We start from the raw sequence: 24,203 nt of genomic DNA, 5'->3' as shown, positions 1-24,203 counted from the left end.
GCGAGTGGAGACTGGTGATAGGGTCATGTTTTGGCGGCGACAATGGATATGGAAATTGGAAAGTGTACTGGACTGCTGGTAAGCTTCGCACGATATTTATCCCTGTCGCTGTACGAGCTAATTGAACAGCGACTTTTTCTGCGGAGTCACAGACAACTAGAAGGGGAGATTTGTCAAAGGTAATAATGCACGAGTCTTCAGCGCCAAAGCAGCATGTCTGAGATGATACGCACGCTTGATCTCAACGGCAATGAACGGTTCGAGCTATTCGAGACTTAGAAAGCTGAGACACCACAAATCAACATCTACGTGATTGTGGTCGGGATTTATGATTTTAGGCCTCGCGAGTCCAGGAGTATGAGGCTCGTTTTCGTGCATGATCGTTAGATCACATGATTCATAGAAAAGATAAATGTCTCGTGCAGCATAAACTTCATTGACCAGAGATGTTAGGAATCCCAGGCCTTGGTACTTTGACACATCAATCCATAAATCTCGCTGAACGGGGGATAGACCACAAAAGTACGAAATAGATGAAAAGAAATGGGCCAGAGATTGAGGATGGAGGAGGATGGACGCTCCAACGAATGCAAGCAAAAATTTGCGGCTTGATGTATGTGGCGCAAAAAAAAAAAAAAAAAAAAAAAAAAAGAGACGGTGGTGATAGATATTTCGAGGAAGTGAGACAGGGTTGGAAAAAATAGAAGTCCTGTAGAGAAGAAGAAACAAGGAACAGGAATAGGATAAGGGGCGTTTGGGCGAGTTGGTGCTCAAAAGTGCGGCTACATAAGTCCACATCAGATCGAATTGTTACATGTATCAACAGACAGTCATGACATGACAGCAGAGTCGGCGCCTGCGCCGTAGAACCATCCACGCTGAAAGATCTTTTGTCATCGGATGAGAATTAGAAGGAGAAAAGATGAGGCGCGTATTGTCGAAAGGCGACGGGTGAATCCAAGGATAGTCTTGGAGATCCAAGACAATTGATTTGCTCGCTCCATGCCTTTACTCGGTCTGCCCGGAAAGAGCCGCTGCATCATCATGAAGGGGGCTCGTGGCCACCTTGTCCAGGGCCACGGCATGCAGGGCAGGTTTCTCTGAAATTTGCAGCTCGCCACCGTTGCGACGCGCAAGTTGCTTGATGACCCATTCAGCGACTTCCTTGTCCTCGGTCAGGTTGGACGGTGGTGAGAGGCGCGTGGGCGATTCGGATGGCTCTGATGCGATGTCTTCGCTCGCAGACTCGGTCGGGGGCTGCATGAGTGGCGACAACCAGGGATGGCGGAGGAGCATGTTGTAGCTGGGTCGGTTCTTGGGGATCTTATCAAGACACGCGCCGACAAAGGCGTGAGCCTCCTCCGAGAATCCCTCTGCGGGTAAGGTAGGAGGATCGCCGTGAACAATCGCCTAATGTGGGCTTTCAGTTAGTGTCCATCACCATCAATCGAGACTCTTCCAAGAACAAAGACACTCGATACTCACATGAAGTTGGCTGAAGATATTGGTAAACGTCTCGGGGGGTAGGGGTATCGGCCCATCGCACATTCGATGATGGATAACCCTAGACTCCAGATATCGCTTTGCACGCTATAGGTTCCCGCACTTGGAGCACCCGACTGCTGCATGCCGCCTCCCGCAATTCGTTCGGGAGCCATGTAGCTCTGACATCCGATGTTCGTCTTGGCAATACTGGCCACAAGGTTTCCGCTGACGCCAAAGTCACAAATCTTGACCTGACCCTTGGTGTTCACCAGGATATTAGTTGGCTTCACGTCACGGTGGATGATGTTGTGGTCATCCTTCAGCGACTTCAGTCCCATGATCGTGGAGAGCGTCACTTTGCGCAGGATGTTCTCCGAGACTCCCCCTTCGTAGATCTTGTCGATCGATCCTCCATCCATATATTCCACGCACATATAAACGGCACCTTCTTGGAAGAATGCACCGTAGAAATCAATGATAAAGGGCGAGACACATCGATGCAAGATATCCAACTCCATGATGATTTGTGCAAACTTGGCCTCGTCCAATTCCAGGCGGATCTCCTTCATGGCCATGATCACACCCGACAGATTGGTTTGCGATCCGTTACTCGGTGACACGTCCGGCTGCTCCGTCGGTCGACTCACGATTCCACCCAGTCCCTGTCCCGGTTTACGAAGGTGCGGGCGACTATGGCGAACCTTGTACACGGTGCCGTAATTGCCCTTGCCCAGCTCGTCCAATCGGTCCACCTCGTCCAAGGAGATCTTGAAACTATGGCCGGAGGAGAACTCGACACCTCCGCCATGAAGAATGGCCTTGTTCTTGAAATTCAACGTTCCGGCTTTCGTGTCAATGAATTCTGAATACTTGCTAAAGGCCGACTCTCCGTTCTGACTCGGCTCTGGAGTCGGTTCCGCGCCATTCGGCGTGGGCGCTGGGGTGGCTCCACCTGTGACGTCGGACAACTTGAGCCCGGGCTTCATGCGTTTGGCCGCCAGACCGCCGGGTCGCGGCGATCCGGGCGAGGAAGCAGCGCCCGAGATCACAGGCGACGAAGCCCAATTCTTGTTATTAGGACGCATGGCACCCGGCATGCGGCCGGCGAGCGGACCGCCGGCGCCGTTGTCATGAGAGGTGGGGATGGCGTCCGCGGATGCCGCATGCGCAAGGGGGACACCTTGCCTGGACAAAGAGAACGCCCTCATCTTGGCCATGATGTCCTGATTCAACCCCCCAGCCGCTTGGGAGCTCATGGATGCCTGCTGCAGGCGCGGCGGGGTCCCCGCGCCGCGCCGCGCCGCATTGATCTGACCCAGGTGGGTGGACGACGGTGTGATGCCGGCGGATGGCGTTCGGGTGTTTCGCAGAGCCGGCATTGAGGCATGATGAGTGGGCTGCTCCGGTGAGTCGGCTGCTGGCGGCGCCGTCGGCTCCACGCTGGGAGGGTTGGGGGATGTAGGAGCGCTGGTCTCCTCTTGCGGAGTCTCCGCGGGGTGGTCCTGACTGGCGTCCATCGTGTCTTGGGGGGTTTTTTTGGTTCTGTCAATCCCGCGAACGGTGACGATCAGAAGACGGGACGACGGATCAGACACCCACGACACGGGTCCGATACAATTGAATGGCAAGCGGCCGTGTTGAGGGGGAAGGCGTGGTTGGCAACTAGTTGGCGGCGCGATGCCAAATCACTCCGTCTGGGGTGTCCCAACAAGACCGGTGTCTCGAAGAGAGGAAGGGGGCACAGGCGGTGAGGAGGGGGAGAACTGGCAATAGCGATGCTGATGTGGATGATGGTGATCCCCGTTCAGGGCTCTCGTTTCGTTCCCACGAGATCTGATTCTGGTCGCACGCTGGAAGGGAGGGGAAGGATGGCGGGTTGAGATGGGTGAGGGAAAGAAGGGAAGGAGGAAAACAAGATGGTCACGATCGAGCGAGGGGAAGAGAGAACGTGGATGTCACTAATTTGCAGATGCCAAGGAATGGAAGATTGGGAAAAAGGTATTGGTATTGGAGATGGGGAACCGCTGAGATCATGTCGGCGGGGGTTCCAACTTCAAGCCTGCGACCCAGACCCATCCGGGAAAATGACAAACACCGACTTGCACTTACGCTTGATGGGTGGGGGGGGCACGTCAACAGGGAAAGGAACGGAACGGAAAAAAAGCAGAAACGACGAGAAGAAAAAAATGAAGATCAGAGAGCCAAAGTGAAAAAGAGGAAAATCCCCGAGAAAAGGAAAAAGAAAAAATACAAAAAAAAGAGGGAATACGAAATGACACCAGTTTGCTGTATCAGATTACCACTGTAATTGCGAGGATCACAGAGTCTTGACTCTTGAATCTCTTAAACCTGGCATCCACAATCTACAATACATGCCAGCCCTACCAGTACCACTACCAGTACCTACCACCCAGTACCTGACTGACTACTAACTGCTTAGTCGGAGTACCCAGTTCTGATCTCAATGAGGTATCAAGGTATCAAGGTATCAAGGTATCAAGGTATCAAGGTATCAAGGTATCAAGATATCAAGCCGATTTCGAAACGAGGCCCAGTCATTCAAGCCGGCGCGAGCACGACAGGAGCAATGATAATACACGTTGGGGGGCCAACTCTGGGCGTGGAACCAGCCAACCGACCGACGGCGCGGCAGCATGAAAATGAGTGGGAGAGGTGGAACTAAAGAGCCGACCGTTTCATCAATTCGAACTTGCATTTGGGATGATGCTGATGATGCGGTCGATGATGTGGAAATGGGCCATTCGGGCATGTGATTTGCCAGGCACTACCAGCAGGAGGACTAGGGAGGGAACTATTGTAAGATATGCAGAGACTCGCTTTATGCCATTCGGGCATCAGGTCGTGTACGCTTGAGTCTTGCCTCGGACTATCTCAATCCTGGCTTGCGAGACTACCTACAAACGTCGCTTGATACATGTATGCTTGTGTAGTGATACCTGGTGCAGTCGTCAAGGCGGCAGTTCCAATCGTTCTTTGAATTCCAGGGCTAAGGGAAGTCTCACGGTCGTATGGTAGTATATCACTATCTAGTATCTATTATCTACTAACTATCTACTATGAGTACTATCTAGTATCCACTATCTACATCCATACTACCTTGTCAATTCATTGACACGATGTACTCATACTGAGGACGTGGTCGCGAATGAATTGCTGTGATACGCGAAACAACGATCTACCTACTAGAGTCGTGATCATGGATTGTAGTGACACGACTACTTTTGTACTGTCTACCTTATACCATCGAGTCAGGTGACAATTGAAGCACTCGGCGACTCCCAGTGACCCATCCGGAGTGCTGCCATGTCCGAGCTTCCCTCGGGCTCTCCGCCTCTCCGCTGTCTCAGGCACGTCAAAAGACTTCACCTGTGCTTGTGCTGGTCGCCGGTTCCACCGAGGTCTTCAGGACATGACGCACTGGGACTGGTCAAGTTCAACTCGCAGGCTATAGTAGTATGTACTTTCTCCGCTCTACAAGTCTACAGGCACCGTCCATGAAGCATTTGCGCTACCAATACACCACTGTACAGCCGCAATCATGATAACAAGACCGCTCGCCCGATTCCACAAGTTGCGCCTCGCACACAACGCTAACCGACCAGGCAGCCAGACGAGGATATCACTCTTCGATCGATCCCACACATAAACTCACGGAATTCTCATGGCCAGCGCCCGAGACGATCGAGGATCGTGTGTGACTGGCGTGTATCACAGCGAAAGATTCTTGATTCACGTCCGCCTTCTGTTGCGTGGCCGTGCTGCCTCCCGCTCCTCATGGCTGATGCTGGACCCTCCTCCTTCCCCCCCCCACCTCCAAGCAACCCAAAAAGCACCCAGTTTTCGTGCGAATGGGGACCGGTTGATTTCCCCTCATGCGTCATGGCTGCTCCATCGTGCAGATGTCACTTTTGGTCTTGGGAACCTCTGCAAGCCCCCGGATGGACTAACCGACCAATCAGAGCAAATACTGGCCATGGCCGAACCAGGCCAGCCAAAAAAGCCGGTTTTGGAATTCGGGACGTGCAAACCGTAAAAGGCAGGCCCCCCCAAATGAACCGATTTCGGTGGAGTGGTGGACAGCCTCAGATCACTTATCTGAAGAATGACCAAACATGACAGCGAAAGAAGATGGTCCGTTCATGGATCCTTCACGATGGAGGGGTCTCGTCAAAAGGTTCGCCTCTCGAGCCTATTGGCGGCCTTGTTCGTATCTTTGCTCCCTGCAGTTTGCGCTGGACGGTGCACCAACTGCACGGTAGAACTACTGTAGTACAAGAGTACTGCCAATCTACTCGGATCTCAGGATAGCCGACGCCTCTGTGAGCGTGTTCATGGGTCAGGGTCAATTTCTGGGCCCCTGAGATGATCGGAACCTGTTCCAACACCATGGAAGGGGTGGAAGATGTCTAAGAGAATTGTCCCTAGTGCCATGTCCCGACAAGCCCGACTGCCGGTCATTCAGCCTCTACCCGGGTCTTCTCCCGTTTCCCGACACACTGGAACGTACCGAATCTCATCGCCGGCGCAGTCCGGACAGGGCCAGGGGCAATATCTAAAGGATTTGATGATAGCTTGGGTTTTCAAACTTTGGCAGGCCTCAGGTCGGGTGTCAATGACACTAGCTGCTACAACAAGCCGGGGATGGCTAATCAAATTTCTTTGATACGATGGGATGCTTTCTGAAGACCACTCGTCGGCGGCCAAGTCCATCATCTCTTGCTCGGGATTGGATTTGAAACGTTGGACATGGTGCGAGAACAAGGCGACTCGAGGGTTCTTGGCTCACTCCCTAACCTCCCTTGACTCATGATTGGGGTCAAGAAGTCGAAAAGGTCAAAAGGCCCCTGTCAAATGGTCAATGGCTTCAAACGGTATTATGACCCAATCCAGACCCGCGTAACGGCTTCGCTGCGACTTTCTCGCGGTCTCGACAAGGGCCGAGACGCAGGTGGATGTGGATTCCAAATTTCTTCAAATGGCATGAACTGAACTTTCAACGATTCAAAGTGTGCAGCACGTGTAGGACTATTTGAGCGTTCCTGCCACCCATCATGTACACACTGCGCTCTCCTGTCGCTGCCTTCTGCATGCCTTGGCATGTATAATCGCTTATTTCGCCCTCGCCCAATGCTCGAGACCAGACTCCACTTGGAGCCGGGCCCTCCCGTTGGAGGCTTATGAGGGTCTTGGTTGAATCGGGCCCTTCTAGACACTGGTGGAGAGGCCCATGATGAAGGTGGACCTTGAGAAGAATAGCAGCCTCGGGGATGATTTCACCTAGACTGACTACTGGTGGCGAGCTCTGGGGAGGTGCCTAATACATATGGAAGAACAAGTCTCGTCCCGTGTTTCTACAAGACATTCATATCGATCTCTCCTGCTGGACTACCTTCTGGTATTCGCAAAAAGGCTAATTAAGTAGTCTCCACGAGGAGACAGGCGCAAGGTTTACGATTCTGCACGTATAGCATAGGTGATAAGCCCCTTCGCCTGCTATCCAACGATCCTTATACCTCTTTTAGACTTTGCTGTCCGTGCCGTCATTCTTGCTGTCTCGAGGGAACATCTCCACAGTACGCGCTTAGGCACGATATAAGCCAAATCATCCACCAATTCGCACTATCTGAATTGTTCAGTAGACATTCCAGTCGGTTGTGAGTGCCTAGCCACACTTAGAAAAGTAAGAATACAAACTTGTCAAAACCCAGACTCTTCTCAAGTCCTGACAGCGCTCGATGTGATCAATTTTCTCAACCACCCGCTTCAGACCCCAAAAAGTCTATATCCGTAGGACGACATACGTGTATTCCACAACGGCCGGTCTGGACTGTGCTGTGTTCAATGTGTTTTTCCGAACCAGAATCTTGGTCTCTCCTTCAACTTGTCGTACTGGGTCCGGTGGCGCCCGCTTTCTACGGTATCAGGTACGTCTCGGCCCCGTCTGGGTTCGACATGGCTTCGCAATGGAATCGCCGATTGCATTCGAATCACTCCTGAATCCTGATCAGTGCCGCGATCGGTCTCAATCCCGCGGTCTAGCGTCTGCTTCATTTTCGAGGCGCACTTATACTTTTACCGTCTCCGGATGAATACCCCGTTCATCTCGTGTTTCTGAGTGGGGCTATACCTTAGCGGTAGGTACGCTTTGCTACCTCGTGGGGAAAATATCGAATTAGATTCATGAATCGGAAGGAGAGCCGAGAGAACAGCATCCGTGTTATTCGACTCGTCAGTGATGCGCTACAAGATTATCTATGTATCGCAGTTGGAAATAATAGCAAGCGAAGCTCTGTCATGGTCGACCGAGTTTCTGGATTGGAGAGCCTTTGATCGGGCTCAAACTTTATATTACAATTGTCCTGCGTAATGGATGACTACTCGCTCACATAGAACTGGGACCGACCGACGGGGTGTTTGCTGTCATCCGGTAATTCACGCAGCATCGTGGCGAATGCGCGATAGTAAGTCCATCTCATACTCGAGACCATGAGTTGAGTCTGTGCCTGTTCTGGCATACACGAAACCTTGATGTTTGCCCTCTACGCATTCATACTCGCACATGTTTCTCGATGCTCAGTCACGTCTTCTTCATATATGGGATACGCTCGTCTATCTGATATCTTCCGCAACTTTTGGCTTCAAGTATCATTATCAAACAGGTGAAACCTTAACATGATCTAAACGTCTCACAACATCCATCAGGTAAGGATCTGTATCTCTCGTTGTTCATATTCAGAGGCTTAGTCTCTATAAAGAAATCAGTCCAACGAGATCTATTCGTTTAGACTTTGCAGGCCTATCAGATGAATCTTGCTTTAAGTGTGCTTGCGAACTAGTATAGTCGCTTCATTATAAGTTCCATCTATCATGCATCGTGTGAGGAAGTCGAAAATCCAAGCAAGTCCTCGCCTCCAAGATCTGTTTCGAAATCGAAACGTACGAGATCTTTTTTATACGGGATAAAGTATTGACTGGTCACCCTGGACTCGAAGTCCGATAATCAGTTCATCTGGCTCATCGATCCTTGATCAGTGATAGCATAACATGAGGGCTCACTCACCTCGCATGCTCGGGGCTTGCTTGATACATGTCCAGAGCTACCTGGTCGTCATGATAGCCCACCAATGCATGTTGGAAACCCTTACTTTTGGACGCGGGGTCCGTGATCGACGGTCCTCTGACTATGAGACGCTGATCTTTGACGCAGGGCAAATACTTCAGAGTCTTCAGTTCTGTGACGAATTTCTCTCGAGTGCTGATTTGCGTTTCGGGCCGAAATTTGAAGAGCACTTTGCGATTCAACAGAGACGGGATGGGGCGTAGTGTGGGCTTGAGGTGAGGGAGACGGGGGTTTCGAGCATACCAATGTGGACGATCGTCTCATCTTTAATGTACGGTATGAGCTGGTGAACGAACGTATGGAGTTTGAATTATCAGTGCCTGGCCGCGTTGATTGACCTCGGACATCTGCGCGACGTACGAGCTTCTTCCACATTTCAAATATCAGTTTTGGAGCAAGAGATGAGAACACAGATCTTTTGGGTCATATACACTTTTGAACGCGCATTGGGCACGATGATGGGTCGAGCTATCGGGGTGCAAGACGAGGTATGTGAACTTCGCATAAGTCATACCGCTGCTGATCATGTCTGAAAAAAGGAATAGCTACTTACATGGATGCTTTGTGGGGTGCTCATTTTCCCTCGGATTCTTCCGATGCCCAGCTTGCCAGTGGGAACGTGGGTGGAAGAAGTGTCAATTCTCCTCCATCCCATATGACATATTCGATTCACCTTTTCAGACTGGCTCGCTTGAATTCGGAAATCAAATACATTATGCACAGTGTCTGTCGAGAGGCACCACGCTATGCGTATCCGCCTGTTCCCGACATTCAAGTGTGGCAAATAGACATGGTTGACCGTCTGAAGAAATGGCATATCACGATCCCCCGTTCGGATGAGATACAGTCAATCACCCGGCTTTGTGAGTGCAAGTACCATGAGATGATGGTCTTGTTGCTGAGAGCAAGCCCAGCGATTCCAGAGCCCTCGGAGACTTCCCTGACACAGTGTTTTCGGCATGCAACGAGCCTCGTTCGTGGCCTTGGCGCCCTCTACATACAGGACTCCCTGCTCTACAGTAGATTTGTTGCTCACTCAACATTCCTCAGCATCTTGCTCATACTCCATTTCCTCTGGAAGATATCGCGGCTTGCATCGCAAGTTCAGATATCTGACGTGATCGCCGACACGTGGGTCGCCATTAGTCTTCTGAGTGGCGTTAAATGTAGGGTGTACCTTTGATGAAATTACTAGCTGTCCTAGGACCAAAGTGGTCTTAGGACTGAAAATGTGCCTCGTCAGAGGCCACGACAACATTCTAAATCCTATACGCCGAGCTCGCAGCCAGCATCGCAGCCAGGAACGCAGCTAGGAACGCAGCCAGATCCGCAGTCAGTATCGCAGCCAGACCCGTAGCCAGTAACGCAGCCAGTAACGCAGCCAGTATCGCAGCCAGTATCGCAGCCAGATCCGCAGTCAGATCCGCAGTCAGTATCACAGCCAGATCCGTAGCCAATAACGCAGCTAGGAACGCAGCCAGATCCGCAGCCAGTATCGCAGTCAGATCCGTAGCCAGTAACGCAGCTAGGAACGCAGCTAGTAACGCAGCCAGGAACATAGCCAGTAACGCAATCAGTATCGCAGCCAGTATCGCAGCCAAATCCGCAGCCAGATACGTAGCCAGTAACGCAGCCAGGAACGCAGCCAGGAACGCAGCCAGTAACGCAGCCAGGAACGCAGCCAGGAACGCAGCCAGGAACGCAGCCAGGAACGCAGCCAGGAACGCAGCCAGCATCGTAGGCTGTAGCTAGTATTATCGTCGCTAGTAGTATCAACTGGCAGCTAGATCCGTCGATTCTAGCCAATTATGGGCTAGCGTTGCGGCCGTAAAAGCCAGGTTGATAGATCGTAAGTCACATGATTTGTACTTCGCAGACCGCTATGGCAGAACGCCTCTCCCCCTAGGGAAAAAAAGAATACTATTATATGGGCCCCCCCCCCCCTAAGCGTATATCCCAAAGAAGTTAGCCTAAACTACTGTTGTAGTGTCTCTGACGAGACACAATCATGTTTCACATATTCATTCACATATTATATATTTGGATCCGATTTCGATGGGGGTTTCCGGTTGGAGTGGGTTAGTTGCCTTCCTACCTGGGCAGCTCTATGTAGAGGATTTTCTCTGCCAGGTGAGGCTTTCCTATCTGAGGCGCTCCGAGTCAGACTCACTGAGTACATTTCAGTCGGCACTCAGGGTCACAGAGCAGCTCAGTGATTATTCAGAGGTATTTGACCGCAGGATCCTACGAAGGAAAAACCTGAAAGGTGAAAACACTCGACGTTTACTAGAAGAAGAGGAGAGGAGGAAGAAGGAAGCTAAGCTAGACTACTGAGGTTGGTGGTCCTAGGTGGTGAGGGCGTGGCCCAGGCAGTATAGCAGGCCTCACCATCAAACAAGAGGATCATCAGAGGCATCTACTGAGCACTCGGACTATACTCAGGCCATTCCCAAAGGAGCAGTCGGGTCCCACGGTGCAGTTTATTTGTGAATTATTTTATTTGATGGCCCTAATCATACCATTATTTCTTTGAAGTGCTCTATGCTCCGGTTCGCCTCTTCCTTCCAGTCCTCCTCCACTAAGGTCATAAAAAAAAGGAAACGCATCAAGTAAATGATAAAGCAAAGTCACAGATATGACTTTTCATATGCCATAAGGTGGATCAGGAGAAAGTCCTTTTTGTTACTTGTCTAGATTTGCTTGTGTTGCACCCAAGCTAGAAATTGAAGCTTCAAGTCCCCTCTGGCTAATCTATCCTGCCGATCTTCTTTCTTCTTGTGCTTCTATATCTGTGTCCTATCGTTTCCCTCTCTTGGGGTTTCCATCTATGATGGGTAGTGATAATCTACAGCTACAATAGTAGGTGCGGCTGCACAACGTGAGAGAGTGAAGAGGAGTGAGATTGCTACAGGGAGAGATCCTATCTAGGCGATGGACTGCGGTGAGCGGCAGTATCACATGCCATACAAACAAGTTTCTCATTGACTTTGCGGACGGCCAGGCCGCCAGGATATCAGTACCTCGAGTGTGACTATTGACTCGTGTTTGTATTCGGGCAAAGAACATAGCGTCCATCATTTATAAAAAAGCGGTTATTTACATCAACGGGCGTATAACTCAGTTGGTAGAGTGTTCGCTTTGCATGCGAAAAGTCTGGCGTTCGAATCGCCATTCGTCCATTTTTTGGCATTTTAAAAAAAACCTCACCCCGGCCTTTGTTTCTGTGAAGTGAGTAAGGTCTCTCTCTGTTTACCAACGGTCGGCTTAGCGCTCGATGGAATATTTTTGCTATAAGCTTAGATCAGATTGCAACTATACTTTTATCTGACTACTTGGCCAATGGTTCGTTCATTCATCAGGAGTGAAGCAACCGGAAGCCGATGAGACGTGTCGGTTGTTCTTCAAACATGGCATGGACATACTCGTCTTCCCCTGTATGTTTTTCATCGTTGGAGATGGTGGAATTGTTGCTTGAATCTGAATTAGCTTGGTTGATGTCTCGAGTTCAAAGACCTGGGTCGCATCATGGAGAATGTCTATACTCTAGTAGTGTCTACTTGTCTACAAGGTTGACCAGCACAGTGCGATGTGGCGGGGCAGTGTTTCATGACAATGTAAATGCAATCGGATGCTGCAGATCTATTTGCACTTGAACTCGGAGAATCAACATTGACGCCATGGGCGCACGTGATCATTACAGGTTGTTGGCTCGTATTCCCCGGTGTCTTAAACAAACTGACAAGGACTGCGACCGAGGATAGATATACCTAATTACCTATAGCCCCAGTCAGATATACATCTAATCGCAGCGGGTCAAGTGAAAGTCTACAGTCGTAGATTATATAGAAGCAAGGTACGAATGAGACTTAGCTGCTCGTCGTTGTCCTGAGGTCTTTGTCAAGTGTATATTGAAGACCGAACGAGTGAAAGACGTCCATCATGGATAGACATGCCCTGCTATAGTGTACCACTGTAGGGGTGTCGTTTTTTTTAGGTGAACAGGCCAAAGCAGCAAGATGTGCAGTACGTTGTGCAAAGTTAAAGGCGATGTGAAGAACAAAAATCGAGATGGGGGAATAATGATCGAATATGGTATAAGATTATGCATGACCATTCATGGAAAGGGCGTATAACTCAGTTGGTAGAGTGTTCGCTTTGCATGCGAAAAGTCTGGCGTTCGAATCGCCATTCGTCCATTTTTTGACATTTTTTTAAGGACCTTCTATGCCCACGGCACCACTATTGTCTTTTTTGATCACCTTAGAAAACCAGAGGATGACGAGTGACATACCCCTATTGATTTGGGTCTTTTCCAAGAAGCAATTTATAAACCGATACGCCTTCAAGCAGCTTCCAGTGATCGTTACAGGAATTCTGAAAATGACCTCGATCTTGTCACGGCGGATGTCTTCCGCAGCGGACGGTATCCGCCGCCCCCACTCGAAACAAACCACTCCAACTCCGGGGTATCATTGTCCTTATAAGACTGCACTTGACCCCCAGGCCTTGACGAGACTGTCCCAAGAAGTTTTTTTAAAGAGACCTACCTCCAACTCGTACTTTCAACATTGCTTGGTCCAAACCAAGCCAAGCCCGACCCCAAACATGGCCGCAACTTCCTCGCAACCCCAAACATCATCACCACAGCAAATGCACTATATCCAAGCAGCCGACCTCCAAGGATGGGTCATCCAGGTGCTGATCGCCAACAAGACACCACCAGATCATGCCGCCACAGTAGCCAAATGTCTGGTGGCTGCTGACCTCCGCGGCGTAGACACTCACGGCGCCAATCGAGTCCCCTCCTACATGGAGCGCATTCGACAAAACGCCCTCGATCCAACAGCCTCACCCACTCTGCGCCAGATCACCCCTGTCGTCGCTCAAGTTGACGCCCGCAATGGGTTTGGCTTTGTTGCGGCGCACGCAGGCATGGCGCGCGCCATTGAAATGGCCCAGACATTCGGTATTGGAATGGTCTCTGTCAAGCACTCGAATCATTTCGGAATGTCAGCGTGGCTGGTCAAACAGGCTCTTGAGGCGAACATGATGAGCTTGGTGTTTACGAATTCATCGCCGGCACTGCCGGTCTGGGGTGGGAAGGAGAAATTGATGGGTGTTTCGCCGATAGCGTGCGGCGCGCCAGGCGGGGAGTCGGCGAAACCGTTCATTCTGGATATGGCGCCGTCGATCGCAGCCCGAGGAAAGATCTACAAGGCGCTGAGACGGGGGGAGCGCATTCCGATGGACTGGGCCCTGGATAAGGATGGGAATCGGACGGATGATCCCGAATCGGCTCTTGGTGGTGTCATGTTGCCCATGGGAGGGCCCAAGGGCTCTGCGCTGTCGATCATGATGGATGTCTTTTCGGGAGTCTTCTCGGGGGCGGCGTTCGCGGGCCATGTCACGGGTCCGTATGATCCTTCCAGACCGTCGGATGTCGGTCATTTCTTGGTGGCTATCAAGCCGGATCTGTTCATGACCATGCGGGAGTTTGGAGAGAGGATGGCCTATCTGTACAAGAGGGTGGTGGAGTCGGAAAAGATGGCAGGGGTAGATCGTATCTACTTCCCGGGCGAGATTGAGATCTTGACAGAGCAGAACCGATCGGTGGAGGGCATTCCTTTCGCAGAGGCTGAAGTCGCGAGTCTGAACAAGGAGGCGCAGAGGGTTGGTGTTGCGCCGTTGAAAGTAAGTCGAGTTGGTGAATGAACGAATATGAACGGGACTGGACTAGTTGCACCACGAGTATAAACATGTATGATATACATGAGTTTTCTCCCTCCGAAGTTCCCAACGTACAACCTGGCTTCTGGTACATGCTATCCAGTGAGTATCCACCCATCAAGTGAGACCTCGGAGTGCAACCTGAGTTGGGGCTGCAAGCCTTAGCCGACTATCAGAATGAAAAAGTTGTATTGCTCCGAGCGAGATTGACTCCCTATTGTGGTTTCCCGCCACAGGTGCTGATGACATGATAGACTTGCAAGAATGACCATAAACTGTGATTTCGCGCTTCGAGGAAGGTGAACATAGACCCTATTGACGGACTGTTCCCCTCGTATATCGCTTTCGCACGACTCTATTAGAGGCCCAATGTATCATACCTGATCCCCATTTAATGCGTTGCAAGTAATGCACGCCTGAGATTGACCAGAAATGGAAAGGAGGACAAGAACACGAGTATTCTCTGTGCCACCATGAGATTACCGACCAAGCACAAAAAAAGTCAGAAGCCAGTCATCAAGAGCCGAGGTTCATTAGAATACTGAAAAGCCGATAAGCCAATGCAGAAAGTGATCAGGCCAGCTATGACACCCATGGAGTCGAACCTGAAATGGAAGAGCAAAAAAAAGACAAGAAGGTTGGTCCGACACAATGGAGTCGACAAACAAGTCGACAAATAAGTAGAGCCCCGGAGAACACTTGAGCTCCGATCATACTTTACAAACGGAGATAATAGTGACAAGAAAATGCGGAAAAGAGAACAGAAAAAACAAGTCTACCCCTAGAGAAGCAATTCAATCAAAAGTCGAACGGTACAATATTAGCAAGAGGGGGAATTGAGGCAATATGGGAACGGGCATAAAAAGTGTACAAAGGAAATGTATTCGAACATAGGAAATGAAAAACCATGCTAGATAACAGGGGAAAAGGACACAAATCCGAGAAACACCCGAAGGCCAATGAGAAATCTCGCTTCATGCATGGAACGTGGAAAAATGAACCAAAAGACAAGCAGGGTATCACATGCGGAGCTGCGAGAAAAAACCACACTGCTTTCTTCTTCTCTCACTCTCGAGGAGGCGCAGCGAGTGAACCAAAGACCAATTCGCTCTCAATGCAGCAAAGGACGTAAAGCGAGAATGTACTTCGTCTTCGAGGGATGCGGACCTAAATCTGGCGTCCGTCTGTCGAACCGGCCAACCGCTGTTGTTAATGTTGTTGTCGTGGAACGGATTGGTAGGTTCCTCACCCCTCAGCTGAGCACTTGAAGAGGGGGAAGAGGGCGGGGGGGGGGGGGGGGGGGGGGGGGAATGGATAATACAATGAGCTCTCAGATGGATCACTCCCCAGCGCGAGACTTGGCACGCCTGCGGAAGAAGTCCATAACTTTTCTGGCCGGACCCGAGCTGCCAGAATGATGCGAGCCGTCTCGTTCATACTCATACGCATCAGCGAATTTCCGATGGCTTTTCTGCAGAACATTAGGTCCCCGTCGACCAGCTTGCATCGACTGTCGAGGAACATTGTCATATGTATTGTTGCCGTTGTTGTAATCATCGTAGTAGGTGGGTCTCGATGAATGTGTGTAGTTGCGGCTGGGGCGGCTCTGGTCACTATGGTTGTACCGCGGCTCGGTAGAGATCGCACCAAACGAGCCTTGAGGTTGATCGAAGTGGTTCCCAAGATCCGCGAATTGCTGATCAATCTGGGCCTCATAGCTAAGCGGTTGCGGATCATGATGGTTCTGATTATCATCAAGAGGTCCCTCGTTCACTGACCGCATGCCATCATCGGTTCCATAAGGCGTCGGTTGTGGGCGTGCCTGAGACATCATTGTTGATGGGTACTGCTGACTGACTGATCCTGCGGTGCGTGGCGTCTGAGAAACTTCATCGGGTGTCTGATCACGGCTGGAAGAGAACGTTCGAAAGGAGAACGACGATGGAAGCAGAGAAAATCGACGAGCTCGTCCGTCACCAGCCTGGCTAGCTTTACGACCATGCGAGTATTGCATCGACCGCCTTGAGTCCATTGAGGCACGAGAATCCTCTCGCGGCATGGGATCTTTCATGCTCGTTGGTGGGTACCGCTTATTCTGCCGATCAGCGCGAGAGGTGGCGTTCGGTGAATTGCGACTGCCTAGTATGGAGCCTGAACGTCCAAAAAGCTTCTCACCCAGGCTGGAGACTGTGTTCGAGCGCTTATGACCCTTCGGAGGCTCTTGTCGAGGGGTTGGATTAAATGCCGGAGGAAGTTGTTGTGTGCTGGGCCTGCCCATGGTCGATGTCGGTGGCTGGACAGGATTCGGTCCTAGAGCGAATTGTCCACTCTTCGGTTGAGCGAGGCGACCTTCAGTATTGGTTGCTGTCACAGTAGGAGCCACCGGCTGGCCATATGAGCCGCGTGACGGAAGACGACCGGTGTGAAAAGATGCCATGGACGCGCCTGTCGTCGGCCGGGCAGACGAGAACCCTGCCGTGGCAGTTGTGTGAGTGCCCGTGAATGCAGATGTGTCTGAAGTCGACCGGGGGAAATGTCCTGGTAAGGGTTTGTCGTAGCTAACTGGGGGCCTCGCAGTCGTTCGAACAGGATAGTCCTTGGCTGGAGGGGCAGGAGGTTGCGAGGCCTCAGCGTCAGCCTCGCGGGCTTGCGATTCTGGAAGCTCCTGAAGCTCTCCTCTCGCGGTCTGCGACTGAGGAGCAACGTATTCGACCTGTACAGTCCTACGCTTGGTGTCACGAGACGCCTTGGACTTGTCGCTTGGGGATCCTTGTGAGATGTCGCCCGCCTGGTGATTGAGTCCACCAACAGCCGGTACTGGTCCATGGCTGGTCTTCGGTGGCTCGCGAACGGATGCGCTGCGGGCAAGAGTTGGGGGTGACTGAACCTTCGTTTCTGTATTTGAGATTGTAGTGGTTAGCGAGCTGGACACAGACTGTGAAATGATCCACCGAGCACTCATACCGGTAGGTACTGTCGTGTTGGCAATATCTGCCACGTCAGTGGTGCTGCTGGTAATGTGCGAAACAATGTGCGAGTATTCGTTCAACCAGCTGTGACGAGCGACCTCAAAAAGATCGGCACGTTTGCGTGGATCGGGAACCAAGATTCGTCGCAGGAGATCGCGAGCATGAGGAGTCACGTATTCGGGGAACGTGAGAGGAGTGGTGACGATATATTTGTAGAGGAGATTTATATTGTCGCCATCAGGATTAGCCGGGTCATCATCGAATGGCAGATATCCAGCAAGCATGGCATACTATTGCGGAAACGGTCAGCTTTGAAGGACTTGTGCAAGCTTAAGTCTGGAGGGGATCAGAATGACTTCTCGACGTACCAAAATAACACCACAGCTCCACACGTCCACCTTTCGCCCAGTATAGAGCGAATCACTCACGACCAACTCCGGAGCTGCGTAACAGGGACTACCACAGCTGGTTTGCATCAAGTCTCCACGGCGGTATCCGTCCGGACCTAATTTGTCCAAACGCTTCCGCTTGACATAGTCTTTGTTGGTCAAGTTGTACTCGATCTCTTCTTCCAGTTGATCCACTGGGTTGAAAGTATTGGCGAAGCCAAAGTCGGTAATGATGATGTTGCGATTTCTGTCCAGCAGTAGATTTTCGAGTTTCAAGTCCCTGTGAACGATGCCCTTTTTGTGGAGGTATCCCACGCCCGACACCAGCTGCGCGAATAATCGACGGGCCGAGTTGTCTTTCAGGTAGCGATTGTTCAGAATGTAATCGAAAAGCTCTCCACCCGAAGCATATTCCATGATAATTCCAATATGACGATCAGTCTCTACCATCTCATGCAGACGCACGATGTTTGGGTGAGCCAGATCACGCAAGATGGAGATCTCGCGATAAATCTTGGGCAATCGGTTGGGGTTTGATCCAAGCGTTTCGCGTCGGATCAGTTTGATGGCGACTTGAATGCTCCCATCTCTTTTCCAGCCAAGTTTGACCTTTCCAAATTCACCCTCGCCAAGGGTCTGACCGAGAATATACGTGCCGAAGGTGGTCTCCTTTCGCTTGAGATCCTTGCCGTTGTTGCTGTAGTCATGCCGACTGCGATATCCTGCGCGATTTCCGTCCTCGGCAGCTTCGGGTCCATAAGCCGACATGGTTGGCTCATCCGCCATTGCGGCGGCGGGGACACCACCAACTTGTCGCACCTGTTCCCTCTCTCTGTCCACCATGGGATCACTGACCAACACTGAGTTGATCACCGTGCTCGGCTCTCTCGCCAATTCCGGGCCGGAACTGTCCTCCATACCCGACTGAATTTGGCTTGTGGACTCTGAGTATTGCTCTCTGGATCTCCCCGACTCTCTCGTGGAGTCCTCTCCAGGTGCGGGACGGCGTGATCGCGTCTTTCCATTGCGGTCTTCGCGGGGTCGTTCCCGATTGTCTTTGCGATCAGAGCGGCTTTTGCTGGGGCGCGAACCAGCTTTATCTCCGTTGGGGCTGCGACGGCTCTGGTGTGCAGAAGACGTCCTCGGCGGAGGGACTGGCGGGGAGCTCAACATGTCGTACTGATTGTTTCGCGCATTCTTTTGCGAAGGTGACACGGCTTGAGACGAGGTTGGCGATGAAAAATCAGGCGGGGGCATATGTGGCTGAAGGGGGTTGCTCATAGCCAAAGAAGCGGAGTTCCACTACCTCGAGTGGTCCCTAGAAAAGTCACAAGTGATTAGTCTCTCCAAGCACGGCAATGGTGACCGCTTCATGGGTGTGAGGGAAAGCGTGCAATGGGCGTTTCCCGGTCGCTTCACATGAACCCACCTTGCAACTGGCGGCAATCTGGCAGCCTGAGGAGAGCGTCCCTGCTGTTCCTCTCACAATGTAGCTTTGCGGCGTCCGGGCCACAATTCCTATCCACAAGGACTCTGTCGATCTTGAGGACAGATGCAGATGGGACGACCTGAGAATCCTCGTCAAACGTCCACACTTTGTCGGCGGGGATTGTCACTAAAGGTGACAATAAGAGGATCAGCACTCCAGTAATTGAGTATAAACTGGCTTCAAATTTAAGGTGTGGATGACAGGACGGCCGATCGGAGGAATGTGGGCGGGGAAAGCGCAGGCAAAGAATGCTGCTGCCACGCTGATCGAGGCCAATGGTCGCAGATGAGATGCAGAATGGTGGGGAATGATGCCATGCGGATTCCCCAGAAAGAAGTTGGATCCCAATCTGCAATTGATCGAGCAGCGCGCGCGTCTCGGCGAGTCGAAGATGATGCGGCAGGAGAACAGGACGAGAAGGTGAGGATGAGCTTACCTGCACGGCAGGACTGAGCGAGTCCCCTCGATTTCTTCCGGCCCACCGAGGGGGCAAAGAGAAGGAGAGCACTTGCTGGTCGCACGTTGGACCACGAGCTGGGGTAAACAAACGCGACGGATGAAGATGTCTCAGACGTAGTGACGCAGACCCTTCGAGATTATAACCCAACCGTCTTCAATTGAGGATGGCAGACATGACTGAAGCCAGGGTACGGAGGGCGGAGGGGGGAGGGGGGGGGCGCGCGCGGACAGGGGGCGCGAGGGGAAGCAATCGGTCGGGGTAAGGTTCCTAAGAGGAAGGTTTCGCCGCTAGAACTGATCGGAAAAAAAGGGGGCGGGGGAAGGTAGAGTTGGAAAGAATTAAGGTAAGAAGGTAAGAGGAATTGAACAATCCCGAGATGGGAGCGGAAGAGAAGAACAGAAAAGAACCACGTCCGAACGACGCTCACACAGAGAGGTCCCAAGTCGAGTGGGTAAGAAGGGTAAGAAGAGGGTGAGGGTAGGGAAGGAAGAAAGAGTCGAGTCGAGTCGAGACGGGTGAGGGTGAGGATGAGAGGGTAAGAGGGTGAGAAAGGGAGGGCGTGTGAGAGAGGGCCGAGTGACACGATCAGTGGCCCGGTACTCAGCGAGCCCGCGCGCAAATCACGGGTATCAGGTAACTTATCAGGTCTCGGGTATCAGGTACCCAGGAAACCAGAGCAGCAGAGCAGGTTCCAGTGGGAAAGTGGGCGCCACTACTGACTCGGACGTTCGACAAGGTTGCAACCTTTGAACCTATTCCTAGTCCTACGAGAAAGAGACTAAGACGAAGAGCTCTGGGGTTTGTGCCGTCGAGAGCAGTTCCGTGGTAATGTTGTAGTGCTTTAGCGGTAATCTTGTATACACGTTACCACCAGTATCGTAACATCTGTTTTCCATTGTACATCATTGCGATGAGGGATTCTTGATGACCCTCGATCGTTGACTGAATCCGCCATCGTCCCTGCTCCTCGAGGATCTGAGATGAGCGCAGGATGGTTGCGCGACAAAGGGCAAGGACTCTGGAAATGGTTCTGGACCGACCTCGCCATCATGTGTATTACTATTGATCTTGAGTTCTTTACTATTGTAATATGTAGTACTATACTGTATTAATGTATGTAACGTACCTTCATTGAATATGCGAAAAGGTTACAAGTATGTATTGATAGGATAACGCAGCAGCAATACCTAGTCGACAGTCGGGAATTGCGTAGTCGGCCAATGTTGCTATCGATTGGAGGTTTCCATGGTCGAGAAGCAGACAGAACTAGCTAGGCAAATGAATCATCGGAATGTGCTCACTGCTCACTGCTCAGTCGTGGTGTCCGATCAATTAGTCGTGTATGTACATAGTTGTACGGCTCTCAGGTTGGGGCGGGTTCAAGTTGGTGGAGTCTGGGGGAACAGAGCGGGTCTCCGTTGTCGCTTTGGGTCTCTTTTTTTTTTTTTCCTTTTCCCAGGTCGTGTTTCTGGATTTTCGAATTGCCTTTTCTTTTGTTTTCCTTTTTGTTTTTGCTGCATTTGTTCCTTCTTGCAAGTTTTCCATTTTTATACCCGTCCACGCTGGGTCAGATTTTGTCTGCGATTCAATAGATTCACGAGGGTCAGCTTATTTCAAGTCCGAGTCACTGCTGGCTCAGATTGTGTCTAGCATAGATCGTGATGGCGTGGAACAAACGGAGTTAAGTTAGCACTGAAGCTCTTGGCAGTCCGTAACAGAGGGCCCCCCAGGAATCAAGATGCCATTGCTGGATGAATGACGCCGTTGACGAGAGCCACAGTTGCAGACTGTTTTGAGTCCTATCAAAGAGGGTCCACTTGGGAGCTGCTGCACATGAATTAGAAGCTAGTGCTATATACGGTCGGCAGCCTGCACACTCGCAGGATGGATATGCTAATACGTATGCAGCGAGCTCGACCATGAAGCAGATCATGAACAGTGAAGCTCTGCTGCTTTCGCGAAGGAGCTGAAAGCACTCTGACCCGTGGGAGTTCCAAGCTGTACAGGGGCGCTCTGAGTCGGATGAGGAGATCTGAGTCGAACAATGTTTGCTAGTATTGTTGGACCGTTCTTCATGCTCCCATCCATGAGGAAGCCGTCCAGCACACTTGGGCTGTTGCTTACTTGCCAAACAGGGAGTAAGCGTGGCAATGTGCCCAGCACACACACTATTGATCAGTCTGACGGTCAACCCAGGATGTCGACAGTGGCTCGGTCCTTTCCAGGATCTCATCAATGGTCAGCGAGCTCCCTTGCCTCGTCGACTGGAGTTGGTCACCGAACGGGTGGGAGGCCCGAGGGCTGATGATCCTCGCTTGTAGTCCATGTCCGAATCCATCTATCCCTCCGTGTAAAAGCAAGAAAGCGACCAAGAGAAAGATTGAAAGCCAAATCTGATCTGGATGCGATCAAAACAAAGAACTCGGATGAACGCCCGAGGGCCATGTCCGAGCAAATCGATGGACAAAGCGAGTCGCGCGAGTGGACGACCCCAGTCCACGAGTCTCGATCGCAATGGATGGCCACACCAATTATTTGATGAAGAAGAAGAAGAAGAAGATGATGATGATGATAGAGGGTTCCTATCAGGTGTGCAAGAGACACAATACGGGTGACTCTTGTTCAAGTTGTTTCGGCAGGCCTGGAAATCCACTTGTGATGCGGCAAAGTCCCGAGTCTGTGCTCGAATGGAATCAGAACCGACTCAGCTCCGTTTCTCGTCCCTGACGATAAACCAGAGCGAGCAAGCCACGCAGCGTGAGGGTATGACCTGCATAAGGGATGAATGATCTGGGGATCTATTCTGGGCGATAAGCGACAAGGATGATAGTAGTACTATAGTAAGGCACCTAGGTTTGCAATAATGCAAAATGTAAAAGCCTAATTTACCAGGTACTCAAGACGCAACAACATGTGCATAAGTGCAACCTAGGAAGCTAAACCTCGAAGAGAAAGAGCAAGACGCCTCGTAAGAATTACTATTGATCCCGACCAGCTTTTAGTTTTACCCTCATCCCAGTTCCAGTCCCGGATGCAATGGTTCCTGGAAGAGGTCCACAACGGAAAAAGTATACGGGCAGCGTAAAGCGAAATTAAATTAGGGGAGGGCTGCCGGCGCCGATGGTTTCGAGTTTCACGCCGAGTGGGTTCTGCGGCCAGGGACGATCGTCATAAGTGGGCCGCAGGAGATTGGCAAATGGAGTCGGTGTCGCTGGAAGACCACTCCTGCACCTCCCAGCCTTCTTTCCAGCGTCTCCAGCGACTCCACTGCCCCAGTGGTCTCCACCCCCGGCGCGCACGCCGTGTGCTGGACGAAGTCGCGAAAGTCCCTTTCGTTCTGTAGCGTACATTACGGTATTGTCATACGGTAATTCAAGTGAAGCAGGATACCCGAGAAACTCAAACTACGCCAGTGCGCAGCATCTTATCGGCCGTGGAGGGATAGGATACGGCCGCATAGAGTTCTTGGTTCATTCCTCGGAAACTTCATAGAGATCCGATGTCGACAAAGCCACCTGCTTGAGTTGAGCGAAACGGGACATTGCGGTCCGACGAGTAAGGCGGCTCGTCAAAGATGAATGGAGTTGCTGATCGAACCCGATCAACGCGACGTCAGTGAAAGGTCGCAAAGCTCCATTCTACCTTGAACCTGAATATCATCATCATACCAAAATAAATCGTTGTGGCATTGACAAAATCGGCGAGGACGCTAAGGTCAACCTCACGCTGTCGTCCAAAAGGATGAAGCCTCGGTTTGACTGGGTGACGGTGTCGATTCATACAATGTCCAGGTGTCACCGTGGAGTTGATGGGTGCGATACGAGTCATTCCCGGATCTAGACCAGCTGCTGACTTACTAGTACTGATCGAGTTTCCCCAGTTTCAAAGTTCAAACTGTTGTTCCTCGGCTGGTCATTCTTTAGATATCCGTTCCTCCGTCTCAACTCCACCCACCACTTCAAGAAAATCATGTTGCCTTCTGCTTTGAATAACTGATTTGATATTGACATCCCACCCCTTTTTTCCCTGCCAGTTCTTTGCGTGACCGATCCCTGGCACGGGGTGGAACTGTCCACGGTTGAGGCGCCGAGAGAGCCAAGAGTGAATCATCGATCATCGAAACAAGCAGACAGTAGTAAGTTAGTAGTAACTTACTTAACATGCGTCCTTCCAAGTTGTCGTGACCATTGAAAGTTCCAGTACAGTTGGAGGAGATGGACAAAATGGCACGATTGGCAGATACTGTAGAGAACTTGGAAAGCAACATTAAAACATCTACCAATACTAACTCACAGTACTTCCACGGTGTCTATCACAGGCTTTCTGGTCAATGCTACCTTCGCGAGGATTCCGGCCCAGCCTCGTCCGCTTTCCTTTTGCTCTTCACTGAAGTTCACTCTGCTCTTTCTGGGGCTGCCATTCAATCCAGCTCCACAACAGTGCTGAGTTGCTGGCTCCACCTGCCCAACGGGCACCGCGTTTTCGACCTGTTCGACTCTCCACCGCAGAATTTGAAATTACCTGTTTGGGACGATCGCCGTGG

The 24,203-nt window shown here is 51.2% G+C and overlaps 6 protein-coding genes across 6 annotated transcripts; 2 read left to right on the top strand and 4 right to left on the bottom strand.

Annotated features, from left to right (window-relative positions):
• Nucleotides 1-1,008: 1,008 nt before the first annotated feature.
• On the bottom strand, nt 1,009-3,002 carry pbs2 (mitogen-activated protein kinase kinase PBS2; the record flags this gene model as incomplete). The annotated part of the gene is made up of 3 exons (XM_056932453.1): nt 1,009-1,410; nt 1,486-1,495; nt 1,564-3,002. 3 exons carry the CDS (start codon nt 3,000-3,002, stop codon nt 1,009-1,011), a joined length of 1,851 nt encoding a protein of 616 aa, XP_056792412.1.
• A 5,369-nt stretch (nt 3,003-8,371) lies between these two features.
• Nucleotides 8,372-8,793, bottom strand: N7539_002849 (Dabb family protein; the record flags this gene model as incomplete). Its single annotated transcript, XM_056932452.1, has 2 exons — nt 8,372-8,486; nt 8,567-8,793. Coding segments are annotated over 2 exons (342 nt in total), but the record flags the coding sequence as incomplete, so codon positions are not given.
• Nucleotides 8,794-8,943: 150 nt separating this feature from the next.
• Nucleotides 8,944-9,761, top strand: N7539_002848 (fungal specific transcription factor domain-containing protein; the record flags this gene model as incomplete). The annotated part of the gene is made up of 2 exons (XM_056932451.1): nt 8,944-9,114; nt 9,231-9,761. Coding segments are annotated over 2 exons (702 nt in total), but the record flags the coding sequence as incomplete, so codon positions are not given.
• Nucleotides 9,762-13,231: 3,470 nt separating this feature from the next.
• N7539_002847 (Ldh family oxidoreductase) lies at nt 13,232-14,338 on the top strand (the record flags this gene model as incomplete). The annotated part of the gene is made up of 1 exon (XM_056932450.1): nt 13,232-14,338. One exon carries the CDS (start codon nt 13,232-13,234, stop codon nt 14,336-14,338), a length of 1,107 nt encoding a protein of 368 aa, XP_056792409.1.
• Nucleotides 14,339-15,692: 1,354 nt separating this feature from the next.
• On the bottom strand, nt 15,693-18,968 carry N7539_002846 (putative serine/threonine protein kinase (Kin4); the record flags this gene model as incomplete). The annotated part of the gene is made up of 2 exons (XM_056932449.1): nt 15,693-17,612; nt 17,691-18,968. 2 exons carry the CDS (start codon nt 18,966-18,968, stop codon nt 15,693-15,695), a joined length of 3,198 nt encoding a protein of 1,065 aa, XP_056792408.1.
• Nucleotides 18,969-22,752: 3,784 nt separating this feature from the next.
• N7539_002845 (uncharacterized protein) lies at nt 22,753-23,010 on the bottom strand (the record flags this gene model as incomplete). Its single annotated transcript, XM_056932448.1, has 1 exon — nt 22,753-23,010. The coding sequence occupies one exon, from the start codon at nt 23,008-23,010 to the stop codon at nt 22,753-22,755; it is 258 nt and encodes an 85-aa protein (XP_056792407.1).
• Between the last annotated feature and the right edge of the window lie 1,193 nt (nt 23,011-24,203).

The sequence above is a fragment of the Penicillium diatomitis genome (assembly GCF_028827545.1).
Source record: "Penicillium diatomitis strain IBT 30728 chromosome Unknown utg000003l_segment0_segment0, whole genome shotgun sequence".
NCBI classification, from domain to species: domain Eukaryota; kingdom Fungi; phylum Ascomycota; class Eurotiomycetes; order Eurotiales; family Aspergillaceae; genus Penicillium; species Penicillium diatomitis.
The sequence above is the reverse complement of the archived record's forward strand: the minus strand, read 5'-3'. Positions and strand labels throughout refer to the sequence as shown.